The sequence below is a fragment of the Trichechus manatus genome, unplaced genomic scaffold (assembly GCF_000243295.1).
Source record: "Trichechus manatus latirostris isolate Lorelei unplaced genomic scaffold, TriManLat1.0 scaffold00121, whole genome shotgun sequence".
Taxonomy (NCBI): Eukaryota; Metazoa; Chordata; class Mammalia; order Sirenia; family Trichechidae; genus Trichechus; species Trichechus manatus.
The window spans coordinates 8,734,424-8,749,379 of record NW_004444057.1 but is presented as its reverse complement, the minus strand read 5'-3'; the positions used below and the strand labels follow the sequence as shown (position 1 = coordinate 8,749,379).

The 14,956-nt window shown below is 37.6% G+C and overlaps 1 protein-coding gene across 1 annotated transcript in view; it reads right to left on the bottom strand.

The window, feature by feature from the left end:
* ADAMTS19 (ADAM metallopeptidase with thrombospondin type 1 motif 19) overlaps positions 1 to 14,956 on the bottom strand; it is a gene marked incomplete at its 3' end in the record, with an annotated part of 285,099 nt that overhangs the window by 179,720 nt on the left and 90,423 nt on the right. The window contains exon 7 of the mRNA XM_004384305.2: positions 2,209 to 2,252. Within this exon, the coding sequence (XP_004384362.2) occupies positions 2,209 to 2,252 (44 nt within the window). The remainder of the gene's footprint in view (positions 1 to 2,208; positions 2,253 to 14,956) is intronic.

The window sequence follows — 14,956 nt, the reverse complement described above, 5'->3', positions numbered from 1 at the left end:
TCATCAATCTTCCCCTGGACTAGGAAGCTTCTCTGCACAGGAACCCTGGGTCCAAAGGATGCGCTCTGCTCCCAGCACTGCTTTCTTCGTGATATGAGGTCCCCCTGTCTCTCTGCTCACTTCTCTCTTTTCTAACCCAAAAGAAACCTGCTCAAGACACAATCCAATCCCATAGATTGAGTCCTGCCTCCAACTCAACTGCCACCCATCCTCCCTTATTAACATCATAGAGCCAGGATTTATAACACATAGGAAAATCACATCAGGTGACAATACGGTGGACAATCATACAATACCGGGAATCATGGCCCAGTCATATTGATATACATTTTTTGGGAACACAATTCCATCCACGACAAATGGTGTCACCAAGAGTCGAAAACCGACTCAACAGCACCTAACAACAACAACAAGGTATTGTTAATATATGAAATCATATCATCCTTTTGATTGAAGGCCTTGATTTTCCAGTACATTGTTGAATGGAAGCAGTGACAGTGGAATTCTCTCTGTTTCTAATTTTAAAAGGAATGCTTTCAATGCTTCACTGTTTTAAAAGATAGTTAATGTATTTTTGTAAATACTTTTATTAGGTTAATAGAGTTCCTCCTTTTTCCTATTTTGCCAAGAGTTTTTATCATAAATGGGTTCGAGTTTTATAAAATGCATTTTCTTCATCTACTGGGATGATCACATGGCTTTTCTTTAAAATTGGATTACGTAGTTACATTTTAAGATTTTCTATGTTAAACTACCCTTGCATTTCTGGAACACCTGGAGTAAAATAATCCTATTTGGTTACTTAAAAATTCATTGTGAGATAATGTCTACCCATATTTGATTTGGGATTTTTTTTCTTTCTTTCTTGAGTGAAAGGGCTTATCATTTTTCATTCTTACACTGTCTTTTTTTTAGGATTTGGTAATAAATATATATGGTCTAAATTCCCTCTTTTTCTATTTTCTGAAATACTTTGTATAACATTGGAATAATCTTTTCTTTGGAATTTTAGTAGAAAGCATCTGTGAAATCATTAGGCCTGATATTTTCTTGGGGAAGATTTTAAAGACTTGATTCAATTTCTTTAATTGTTAAGGGACTATGTAGACTAGTTTTTGGTCTAACCTCTCAGCTAGAAATAGTCAGCTATAATTAATCATGTTTTCAACACACTTCTTTGGTAGAAAAGGCTGCTGCGACAACACCCGAGTTTGTTACTCTTTGCATATATATTTATATAGCATGATGCTAATGAACAAATGATGAACATACGTTCCAGTGCTGACATTTGGGCAACCATTTAAAACTAAATTATTAATTATATATGAGATGTGAAGGAAAGAGAAGCACAAAAGATAATTAATTCAAAGAGTTTTGGCCCACAAGTAAGTAATGTAAATCAGAGAAGTAGTAAGTTTGTGGAAACAAGGCATATTCCCATTTAGACATAAGTAGTTTGAGGTGCTTGAGAGAATGCCAAGAAAGTTTTCGTGTAATATGTTTCTGTGCAATGACATTTGAAGCTGTGGTTCTGGACAGCATTAAGCAGCATATAGAAAAGACATAAATATGGATTTCCGAGGAATAGCAATATATGAGGGCTTGGCAGAAGAAAGGGCATTGACAATGAAGAACAAGAAAATAAAAAAAAAACTAAGGGAACTAGAGAAGAGACCAGAGTAAATGGTGTCATAGAAAAAAGGGATTATTCAAATCATCAAATTTCTCAATAGATGAAAACGATTTTCTTTCTTTTCCCATTAATATTGCTCTTACACCATCTCCAGATAATAGAAGCCTACTCAACTCTTTTTCTTCCAGTTGCTGTAGAAATGATTCCAACTCGTGGCAACCCCGTGTGTGTCAGAGTAGAACCGTGCTCCACAGGGTTTTCTTTTCTTTTAGATTTGGATTTGTTTTTAATTTTATTGTGTTTTAGGTGAAAGTTTAGAGCACAAATTAGTTTTTCATTAAAAAATTTATACACAAATTGTTTTGTGACATTGATTGCACCATAGGGTTTTCAATGGCTGATTTTTTGAAAGCACATCACCAGGTCTTTGACAAATCTTTAGCCATACAGGTGAAATATTCTAAAAATATTTCATTAAAATCAGCACTCTCAAATAATTTCCTATTTATAAAGAAGTGATGTGTTCAAACTTCCCACAACTCCCCCAAACTGTGACAATTTTTGCATACACTTACCAACCGTATCACATGGTTCATCTTTGTGTACACAGAAATCTTTCCTAGAAAGAAAAATAGAACATCAAAGGTAAGTCCCTTTTCCCAAACAATAGAGATTATGTGACTCATTTTAATAGTTATATGATTAATTGTGGCGCAGTGGTTAAGCGTCTGGCTGCTAACCAAAAGGTCGGCAGTTTGAATCGACCTGTGCCACTCCTTGGAAACCCTATGGGGAAGTTCTACTCTGTCTTATAGGGTCACTGTGAGTCAGAATTGACTCGACGGCGAAGGGTTTGATTTTTGTTTTTGATTAATTGTATCACAGTTTTTGTATCGAAGAATTTAATAAAACTGAGAGTACGATTAATTAACTTATTTTTAAATCTAAAAAAAATTTCATTAATTTTATCACGAAGTTATACCTGATATAATTCTGGGATACTGCTGTCCCATTTCATAGACAATATTCCAAAAGTATAATCCCATTTTGTTTTGAATTTTACAGGATTTCATTTTTTTTAATTACAAAATATAGCATCTGGTGTTGGGACATGGCTTTCCATTTGAAAACTATAAGATCTCTACTTCATATAACACAAAATAATTTTCAGACTGAAGATGTAAATATAAAAAATACAATTTAAAACAATATACCACTTCATACTGTATGTTTGGTTAAAATGTTTGAAGATTGAGAATAACCATTTTAGTAAGGGTATGAAGAAATTAGTATTTTTGCATAATTGTGATCTAACCATAAATAATATTCTGTAATTTTCTCTTTTAATAAACTGCTTTATCTTGGTGACGGAAACCCTCAGTGACACAGATGGTTAAGCAGCACTCAACTACTAGCTGAAAGGCTGGTGGTTTGAACCTACCCAGAGACACCTGAGGAGACAGACCTGGTGATCTGCTTTCCAAAGGTCACAGCCTTGAAAACCCTATGGAGCAATTCTACTCTGCACACACAAGGTTGCCATGAGTCAGAATCAACTCCATTGGCAACTAACAACAAATATCTTGGAGAGCATCCTTTAACAATACACATGAATCTACTTTACTTTTGTTAGCAGTTACTTAGGGTTTCATAGTACATAATTTAGTAGAACATGGTAAGGGTTATGAGCTTTGAAGGCCAACTACCTGAAAGCAATCATTTTGTTTATCTCTTACTAGCTATGTGTCCTTGGCAACTTAACCTTCCTGTGCCTCAGTCACCTCATCTAAAAAACAGAGCTAACAAAAATATCTACCTCATAGGTTTTTTTGTACAGGTTGAATGGGTTAACACAAATAAGGCATTTAAAACAATGCCAGATACACAGTTCAGCTCTCAAATATTAGTTGTTTTTTAGTTGTTCTGTTGCTGCTGCTATTCCTGTACTGTGTTATCATTATTGCTGGGTTCTGTGGAGTCAATTCCTACTCATAGCGACCCCATGTGACAGAGTAGAGCTGCTCCATAGGGTTTCCTAAGTTTTAATCTTTATGGAAGAAGATCACCAGGTCTCTCTCCTGTGCAACTGCTGGGTGGGTTTGAACTGCCAACCTTTCGGTTGGCAGCTGAGCGCTTAACCGTTGCACCACCAGGGCTCCTCTACTGTACCATAAGGTAAGTAACTTCCTATATGAGTATTTAAGTTTAATACATTTTTCACTATCGTAAACAATACAATTAGACTTTGTGTGCGTGTATCTGTGAGAGAAATGAAAAGTTATCTTGTTTTAGTTCCCCTCTCTCATACCCATCTGAATATCATTCTAAATGATAAAATGACTTTAAAAATTAAATGCAATACTCCTGTCAATTTCACAAATGACATTCACATTTAATTCAACTGCAATGGTTAGTTTTCAATTCACAAAAAGCAAAATTTGTGATTTAGTGTCTATGTGTAATTTTGTAAGTGTTCCATGCCTATTTGAAACATATATTCTCTAACTGCTTGGAGCCGAGTTCTAAGCATGCCCCTTAGGTCTAGCTACTAACAAGCTCTGATGTACAATTCCTCAATAGAAGAGGAATTTTGGATTTAATTTCATATCCATTCCTGAGGAAAAACTGTTAAAATTTCTATTGTGATTATAAACTTGCTTATGTTTCCATGTGAATCTATTAAATTTTGCTTTATTTATATTGAAGCTAAGTTATTAAGTACTTAAACTTTCAAAGTTTACGTAATTTATTTTTAATTTTTCCCCTTATGTTTCCATCTTATCCTTTATACTTTTTCCATATAAAGGCTAGGAAATGAATAAAACTATCATTTATTTTGCTATATAAAGCCTATTTTGTCAGATATTAAAACATTAATATTTTACTAATTCACTAACATTTGCTTAGCATGCATTTCCTTCATTTTACTTTGAACTTTCATTTTCTCTGCGTTGCTCATCAGTAGCGTATGGTGAAAATTTTAAAGCCTAGTTATATATTTCAATAAGTGGGTTTAAATTTCTTTTTACATTTTATATTTTATTATTGATAAATTTGGATTTTTCAATCATCTTATTTGTGCTTTATATTCATCAAAATATATTTCTTTGTTTTTCTCTTTCTTCCTATCTAGTTTTATTTCCCTCTCTCTTATTTTGTTACTGGTTTAGAAAGGAACATTAAATTGTGTTTGTTTCATGGTTACTATGACATTTTAAAATACACTGTATTAGTTTCCTATTGCTGTTCTAACAATTTTTTTTGTTTATTGTTGTAGTTTAAATGAAGTTTACATTTCCAGTTAGTCTCCACTACAAAAATTTATACATACATTGTTCTGACCTTAATTGTTCTCCCCATACTGTGACAGCACACTCCTCTTTTCCACCCCTGATGCCTCATGTCCATTCAACCAGCTCCTAACCCTCTCTGCCTTCCCATCTCACCTCCAGACAGAAGCTGCCCATTTAGTCTCTTGTACCTACTTGAGCTAAGGGGCGCACTCCTCACGAGTGTCACCTTATGTCCCATAGTCCATTCCAATCCCTGTCTGAAGAGTTGGCCTCGGAAACTGTTTCAGTTCTGGGCTGATAGACAATCCAGGGGCCATGCTTTCCGGGGATCCTCCAGTCTCAGTCAGACCATTAAGTCTGGTCTTCTTACTAGAATTTGAATTCTGCACCCCACCTTTCTCCTGCTCCATTAGGGACTCTCTGTTCTGTTTCCTATCAGGGCGGTCATTGGTAGTAGCTGGGCACCATCTAGTTCTTCTGGTGTCAGGCTGATGAAGTCTCTGGTTTATGTGGCCCTGTCTGTCTCTTGGGCTAATACCTTCCTTGAGTCTTTCGTGTTCTTCATCCTCCTTTACTCCAGGTGGTTGGGACCAACTGATGCAACATAGATGGCCGCTTGCATGCTTTTAAGACCCCAGATGCCACTCACCAAAGTAGGATGCAGAACATTTTCTTAATAAGCTATGTTATGACAACAATTGACCTAGATGTCCCCTGAAAGCATGCTCCCCAGACCCATACCCCTGCTACTCTGTCCCTCAGAGTGTTTGATTGTATTCAGGAAACTTCTTAGCTTTGGTTCAGTCCAGTTGTGCTGACTTCCCCTGTAGTGTGTGCTGTCCTACCCTTCACCTAAGATAATTCTTATCTACCATCTACTTAGTAACTAACCCTCACCCTCCCTCCCCACCCTCGTAACCATCAAAGAATGTTTTCTTCTGTGTTTAAACCTTTGCTTGAGTTCTTATAATAGTGGTCTTATAAAATATTTGCACTTCTGTGACTAACTAAATTCACTCAGCATAATGCCCTCCAGATTCCTCCATATTATAAGATGTTTCACGGCTTCATCATTGTTCTTTATCATTGCATAGTATTGCACTGTGTGGATATACCATAATTTATCTGTTCGTCTGTTGATGGGCACCTAGGTTGTTTCCATCTTTTTGCTACTGTGAACAGTGCTGCAATGAACATGGGTGTGCATATACCTATTCATGTGATGGCTCTTATTTCTCTAGGATATATTCCAAGGAGTGGGATAGCTGGACCATATGGTACCTCTATTTCTAGCTTTTTAAGGAAGCGCCAAATCAATTTCCAAAGTGGTTGTACCATTTTACATTCCCATCAACAGTGTATAAGTGTACCAGTTACCTAGTCTCTCTTCTGGTGTTTGTGCATTGTTACTTATGGTTCATATTCTGTTTATGCCATGTATTAGGGCTCCTAGCATTGTCCCTGTTTTTTCTTCCATGATCTTTATCATTTTCGATTTTATATTTAAGTCTTTGATCCATTTTGAGTTAGTTTTTGTGCATTGTGTGACATATGGGTCTTGTTTCAGTTTTTTGCTGATGGATACCCAGTTATGCCAGCACTATTTGTTAAAGAGACTGTCTTTTCCCCAATTAATGGACTTTGGGCCTTTGTCAAATATCAGCTGCTCATAGATGGATGAATTTATGTCTAGATTCTCAATTTGGTTCCAGGTCTATGTATCTGTTGTTGTATCAGTACCGGGCTGTCTTGACTACCATGGCGGTATAACAGGTTCTAAAACTGGGTAGTGTGAAGCCTCCCACTTTGTTCTTCTTCTTGAGTAATGCTTTACTTATCTGGGGCCTCTTCCCTTTCCATATGAAGTTGGTGATTTCTTTCTCCATCTCATTAAAAAATGCTGTTGGAATTTGGATTGTGATTGCATTGTATCTGTAGATCACTGTGGGTAGAACTGACATTTCACAATGTTGAGTCTCCCCATCCATGAGCAAGGTATGTTTTTCCACTTACGCAGGTCTCTTTTGGTTTCTTGTAGCAGCATCTTGTAGTTTTCATTGTATAGGTCTTTTACGTCTCAGGTTAGATTTATTCCTAAGTATTTTATCTTCTTGGGAGCTACTGTAAATGGTACTGATTTAGTGATTTTCTCTTCGAGGTTCTGTCTCTCGGTGTAAAGGAATCCAACTGATTTTTGTATGTTTATCTTGTATCCTGAAACTTTGCTGAAATCTTCTATTAGTTTCAGTAGTTTTCTTGTGGATTCTTTGGCGTTTTTTGTGTAGAAGATCATATCATCTGCAAACAGAGATACTTTGACTTCTTCCCTACCTATCTGGATGCCCTTTATTTCTTTTTCTAGCCTAAATGCTCTGGCTAGGACCTCCAGCGCAATGTTGAATAAGAGTGGTGATAAAGGGCATCCTTGTCTGGTTCCTGTTCTCAAGGGGAATGCTTTCAGACTCTCTCCACTGAGGATGATGTCAGCTGTTGGTTTTGTATAAATGCCCTTAATTATGTTGAGGAATTTCCCTTCTCTTCCTATTTTGTTGAGAGTTTTTATCATGAATGGATGTTGGACTTTGTCAAATGCCTTTTCTGCATGGATTGATAAGATCATGTTCTTGTCTTTTATTTATGCGATGACTACACTGATTGTTTTTCTAATGTTGAACCATCTCTGCATACCTGGTATAAATCCCACTTGATCATGGTGAATTATTTTTTTGATATGTTGCTGAATTCTATTGGCTAGAATTTTGTTGAGTATTTTTGCATCAATGTTCATGAGGGATACTGGTCTGTAATTTTATTTTTTTGTGGTGTCTTTACCTGGTTTTGGTATCAAGGTTATACTAGCTTCATAAAATGAGTTTGGGAGTATTTCATCTTTTTCTATGCTCTGAAATGCCTTTAGTAGTGGTGGTGTTAACTCTTCTCTGAAAGTTTGGTAGAAATCTCCAATGAGGCCATCCAGGCCAGGGCTTTTTTTTGTTGGGAGTTTTTTAATTACCTTTTCAATCTCTTCTTTTCTTATGGGTTTATTTAGTTGTTCTACCTCTCTTTGTGTTAGTTTGGGTAGGTAGTGAGATACTAGAAATTTGTCCATTTCCTCTAGCTTTTCAAATTTGTTAGAGTACAATTTTTCAAAGTATTCTGTTATGATTCTTTTAATTTCAGTTGGGTCTATTGTGATATTACCCATCTCATTTCTCATACAGGTTATTTGCTTCCTCTCCTGTTTTTCTATGTCAGTTTGGCCAATGGTCTGCCTCACCGCTCACCCATGAGTTGATCAGGCCTGAAGGGCTCAGGCTTTCGCCGGGTCAGTTCTGGCAACTCCTCGCTGCTTCCAAACCGTCTCTCCCTCCTCCTGCCACTCAGTCCAGTTCCTCAACTTTCTCTTTCATGTTCAGGGCTCCTAGATTGTCATATATAATCGATTCACTTGTTTTTTCAGGTCTTTGTTGTAAGAAGGTCCACCGGAAGCATCTAACTACTCAGCCATCTTGGCCCCATCCTCTGCAATAACAAATTTGTGTACCTAAAGTAACACAAATTTTTATTATCTTACAGTCTGGAGGTCAGAAGTCCAAAATGGGTTTCACTAGGCTAAAATCAAGTTGTGAGCAGGACTGTCCCTTCTGGAGATTATAGCAGAGAGTCTGTTTCCTTGCCTTTCCCAGCTTCTGGACGCTGCCCTCATTTCTTGAAATGTGGTCTCTTTCCATCTTCAAAGCCAGCAATCACATCACTCTGACCTGTGCATCCATCATCATATCTCTTTCTCTGACTCTGACTCTCCTGCCTTCCTCTTTCCCTTATAGGGACCACTGTGATTATACTGAGCCCATCCCAATAATTCCCATCTCAAGATCTTTAATTTAATCACATCTGCAAAGTCTCTTTTGCCATGTTAAGTAACATATTCACAGATTCTAAGGATTAGGACATGGATACCTTTGTGGGGAGGGCATTATCCTGCTTACCACATACTGTTAAAATGTCTAAATTAAAAATCATCTTCAACCTCTTTCTGAAAAATGCAAAGACATCAGATGCTTTTAATTCAATCTCTTCCTTCTATCTTCCATGTTATTTTTGTCTGATACTGTAAACCCATCTTAATTTTTAAAAATATTGTATTATATTTTTGTTGAAAGTATACACAGCAAGACAGGTTCCCCTTCAACAAGTAATGTTCACTGACATTGGCTACATTTTTAGTTTGTGTCAATATTCTCATTGTTTCTGTTTTAGTCATTCCACTCTCATTAATTTAGTGTCAGTGCCCCCCTCCAAACTTCTCATCTATGCTTTAGAGTAACTGTTGACCATTTGGTCTCATATGGATAATTTTTAAAAGAGCACAGTTCTCAAGGGTAAAATTATTTACATTTTTGAGCTAACCTGCTATTTAGTTAAAAGGTGATTTCAGGGGATACTTTCTGTTCAGAGTTTAAAGAGTATCTCAGGGCAACAGTCTATCTTGATTTTTAAATATTCAAATTAGGCAGGTGTTTTTAACTGTCGGTGCTTATTTAGATTTGTTATATGTATGGCAATTTCTTTGCTCAGTTATATTTTGTATCTTTTAACTTTATAAAGAGCTTATTCTTTTTCAAGTATATCCTTCCTTATTCCTTCAGTGAGGATAAATGAATGGTAATCTGTCCCAGTCTGTTCCCTTAACTTTATTTTGCATTTATTCATAAAAGAACATTAGCTGACTTTATTGACCATCAGCATGTTGAAGATATTCCATCTTACTCTAGTATTCATAATTATTGCTTCGAAGTCTGCAATCATACTTTTTTGCTCTTCTTTCATGCATTTGGTTTCTAGTTAATTTTAAGATGTCTTTTTTACTTTGTTGTCTGCAGTTCCTCTAAGATGTGTAATGGTACTAATTTTGTTTTTATCTTCTTTGCTACTTGGTATACCATTCAATTTGAAAATTCATAGTGTCACAAAAATTCTTACCATCTATTTAGCTAATTCCTTTCACATTCTTTCCTTTTCCTAGAATTCCTTTAGTTGCATGGGATTCTTTTCATTCTGATGTAACTCTCAAGCATCCTTTTGAATTTCCATCTCTTTACCACTCTGTGCAGCCTTGTGGGGAATTCCTCAGATCATCCAATCCACTAGTTCTTTCTTCAGATGCATCTAATCTGATGTTCAACTCATAAAGTTTGATTTTTAACTTCAAAAGCCTTATGTTTTTCAAGAAGTTTTATTTTCCTCACTTTTCAAATCTTTTATTTTGAAAAATATCTTATCCTCATATTTTAGAATTTTTTTTAATCATGCAAAACATACTTTATAATTTCTGTCAGATTTTTTAATTATACTGTTATCTATTGTGGCTCTCATCTTTCTATGGAAGATTTTATCATTGTGTGTTTTGGAATTCTGTTCTGAAGTCATAAAGTGGTACTTTATTTGTGGTTCTCTGTGTGGTGTAAGTTGAGATGGAGCCCCTTTTGAGTAGTTTTGCATATGTTTTCACTAAGTGCTTCATTGTTGGAATCAAATTCATAAGAATGAGTACGCGTAGGAACCATTTTCCTTAACCTGAGGTCAGGCTGAGACAGAATGCTTCCTGGTTGGTAACCTGTGCTTACTGGCAGAGCTTTAGCCAGGTCACACTTTTATCAATGGTGTGGCTATTCAGGGGTTGAGTATATGTACCATTTCAGTTCCACTTCTCCACTCTGCAGCTTCAAGATATTCTCTCTTCACAATTACCGGGAAGCCAGCATAACTTGTACAAGGAAAGGTCATGGAAGCTCCATAGACACATCCAAACTCCTTGAGGGACTGAATTGCTGGGCGGAGGGCTGTGGGGACCATGGTCTCGGGGAACATCTGGCTCAAGTGGCATAACACAGTTTAAAGACAATGTTCTACATTCTACCTTAGTGAGTAGCATCTGAGGTCTTAAAAGCCTGTAAGCAGCCACTGGTCTCACCCCTTCAGAAGCAAGGGAGAATCAAGAGAACAGGATACAAGGAAAAGATTAGTCCAAAGGACTAACGGACCACACACAGCTACCACGGCCTCCACTAGACTGAGTCCAGTACAGCTAGTCCAGCTACCACCACTAACTGCTCTGACCGGGATCACAACTCAGGGTCCTGGACAGAGCTGGAGAAGGATGTAGAATAAAACTCTAATTCACAAAAAAGACCGGATTACCGACCTGACAGACTGTAGAAACTCTGAGAGCATGGCCCCCAGACACCCTTTTAGCTCAGTGGTGAAGTCACTCCTGAGGTTCACCGTTCAGCCGGGGATTAGACAATCCCATAAAACATAATGGGACTAATGAGGCACAGGGATAAGGACTAGAAGGCCCGAGGGGACAGGAAAGCTGGTGATAGGGAACCCAAGTTTGAGAAGGGACAGTGCTGACATGTCGTGGGTTTGTTAACCATTGTCAGGGCAATATGTGTACTAACTGCTTAATAAGAAACTATTTGTTCTGTAAACATTCATCTAAGGTACAAAAAAAAAAAAAAAAAGAATTATCTGTGTGAGATCAATTGACAACAGCAACTCAAAAGGTTTGATGGGAAGCCTAGGGAGCAGTGAGTTGAAGATAATAGTGATGGAATAATTCAGAAAAGGATAGTGAGAATAGCAGCACAACTGGAAGAATGTAATTAATGTCACTGAATTGTACATGGAAAAATTTTTGAAAAGGTGTAACTTCGGCTGTGTGTCTTTTCACCAAAAAAGAAAAAAGTCCTCCAACGTTGAGAAGGGAGAGTACTGACATGTCATGGGGTTGTTAACCAGTGTCATAAAACAATATGTGTACTGACTGTTTAATGAGAAACTATTTGTTCTGTAAACCTTCATCTAAAGTACAATAAAAAAAATTATAAAAAAATAATAAAATCTGGTGAGTGGCATCTGGGGTCTTAAAAGCTTGCAAGCGGCCATCTAAAATGCATCAATTGGTCCCAATCACCTGGAGTAAAGGAGAATGAAGAACACCAAAGACACAAGGAAAGTAGTAGCCCAAGAGACAGAAAGGGCCACATAAACCAGAGACTTCATCAGCCTTACACCAGAAGAACTAGATAGTGCCCGGCTACCACCAATGACCGCCCTGATAGGAAATGCAACAGAGAGTCCCTGAGGGAGCAGGAGAAAGGTGGGGTGCAGAATTCAAATTCTAGTAAGAAGACCAGATTTAATGGTCTGAGACTGGAGGAACCCCAGAAAGCATGGCCCCTGGATTCTCTATCAGCCCACAACTAAAACAATTTCTGAGGCCAACTCTTCAGACAGGGATTGGACTGGACTGTGGGATATAAGGTGATACTCGTGAGGAGTGTGCCTCTTAGCTCAAGTAGATACAGGAGACTAAATGGGCAGCTTCTGTCCGGAGGTGAGATGGGAAGGCAGAGAGGGTTAGGAGCTGGTTGAAGGGACACGGGGATGGAAAGGAGGAGTGTGCTGTCACAGTATGGGGAGAGCAATTAGGGTCACAGAACAATGTATATATTAATTTTTGTATGGGAGACTAACTTGAAATGTAAACTTCATTTAAACTACAATAAAAAAATAAAATAAAAAGATATTCTCTTTCCCCCATGTGGGGGTTATAATCCAAGACCTCAGACTTTGCAGTCCAACGAACTCCAAAAGAGAAGCAACCACATTACCCTCAGATGCTTACTACATTGGTTATCAGGGCTCTGTTTGTTTTTGACTCATATGTACATATAGAAGAATGCTTATTATATTCTTTCTACAATTTCTTGATATCTTTAATGAAAACACTTTCTGGCCATTTAGTAAGTCAGATTAGCATATAAATAAAGGAATGGAAAACCCTCTGTGATCTACCATATAGATTTAAGTACAGTGAAACTCTGTTTTTGTTTATGGTTAACATTAGCTCTTAATATACATAGAAACAAGCCACATGGGCATTATTTGTCATCATATTTTTTATCATGCAGCTGCTTTCACCAAATTATTTAAAAGACTATATAACAGCTTAAATGAGATATTCACATCAACCTGAATAGTTACAGAATATTTTTTCAAGGATATCTTTCTACAACTGGTATTATATTAGTTATAAATTATTGTTAAACTCAGTGATTGCTACAAAACTGTTATTTTTCTTCCAAAGGTTGAAGACAGATAAATATATAACTATGTAAATAATCATGGATATGAATTAACTAGGGAATGATATTTTTCAATATCAATAGTTAATTACTAAAATTGTTTGCTATTCTGGAAAATTCCTGACAGAGGTAGTTTCTATGAAATATACAGAATCAACTCCTGATTACTAAAGTAATACAGAGAAGAGTAGAGTTGGGATGAAGAAGATCAAACATAACCTTAAATAATATCTATTTAGCACAAAGCACAAAATTGACTTAATACGAACTTAATTCATTTAAGCCATGGCCAATGTTTAGGAAAACATTTACCATTCGGGAGTTATAAATAACAAAAATAATGCAAGTATGGTAATTTATCACATGAATCGCTTCATAAAGAATCACTGAGAGGAGCCCTGGTGGTACAATGGTTAAGCGCTTGACTAATAGCCTAAAGGTTGGCAGTTCAATCCTACCCAGAGGCACCTCGGAAGACAGGCCTGGCGACCTGCTTCCAAAAGCTCACAGCCTTGAAAACCCTACAGAGTAGTTCTATTCTGCACACATAGAGTCATCATGAGTTGGAAATGACTTGACAGCAACTAAAAACAACAAAAATGACTCTCTTAGTTGAGAACATGTCTGCGGTGAAATGAGTTGCTTTATGTGGCCTGTTGTCTTGGTTCTTTGCAAAATAGCTTGAAAGAATTTTCCCCTAAGCCCTGAGACGTTACCTTCGCCACAGTTTTTTACCCCAGAGAGTTTGTTACTTTGGTCAAGGATGATTGACATTTCTTGGGTAAGCTGTAAACAACTTGTAGTTTGATACTTTTTTGTCTGGCCCTGGGCTGTTGTGCCCAGAGATTGGTATGCACCTTGCACAAACTGCTCAATACATTATGCAAATGAAGCAACTACAGACTATGCAAATGCATTTACTATAGGCTACTATGCAAATGAAGTGTCTGTGGCCTACCAAGAGGGGATTGGTCAGTTCATGGCTCTGGTCGGAGGGTTATGCCTTGAAATTGATGAGAAACTTATGTATCTATGCAGCCAATCCCACAGAGGTTTTTCAGATAGTAGCAGAAAGAAGTAGAAAGAAGAGGCAAGACAGAAGAGAAAAGAAGCAGAAAGGGAGAAGCCTGTTCTGAGGGGACCAAGACGGGCCTACACTCAGGAAGCCCGAGAAGAGGCCTGCAAGGCAGAGAGAAAAGCCTGCTTACTTGCACGGTGTCCAGGAGGAGCTGAGAAAGCTGTTCTGCACTGAAGAGGGCAGGGATGTGGTCTCCTCTCCTGGGGAGCCTTCCAGAATTTGCCTGTGTGCTTCCTGATCCTAATCCTCAGTTGTAGCCTGTTGATCTTGATCCTGAGTTGCACCTGCTCCTTCCTTAATAAACAACTTAAGTATGGTCTGTGAGTTCTGCATGGACTTTGCAACAGACTACTGAACACAGAAGAGAAGCAGAGAGTGCTTTGCGAAGGATGGTTGGTGTTAGAATTGGTAAAAAGGCTGGAGAATGGAGGTATGTTTGACTTCTACCTCACAGGGATCAGCCTTGGGCTGGTCTTGATTTGCATTATCTCCCCCCGAAGTAGACAGGTTCTGACACTATTACTCCTACCATTTTACACTATCTTTTACAATATTTCACTAAGTCTCAAGCAAGTCAGAGACTCAGACTCTGTGGTATGTTATCCCTTCTCCTTTCTTTTCCTCACTTTAATTAACTCCATTCTCAAATACCTGGCTTTGGTTTGTTTAAGTGGATGCACTTTCCTCACCCTATACCCTGTATCTCTGTTTGCCTTTATAACGCATGCTTCCAATTGCTTTGCTCTTGTTGTTGTTAGCTGCTGTCAATTCCGACTCATAGTGACCCTACAGAACAGAG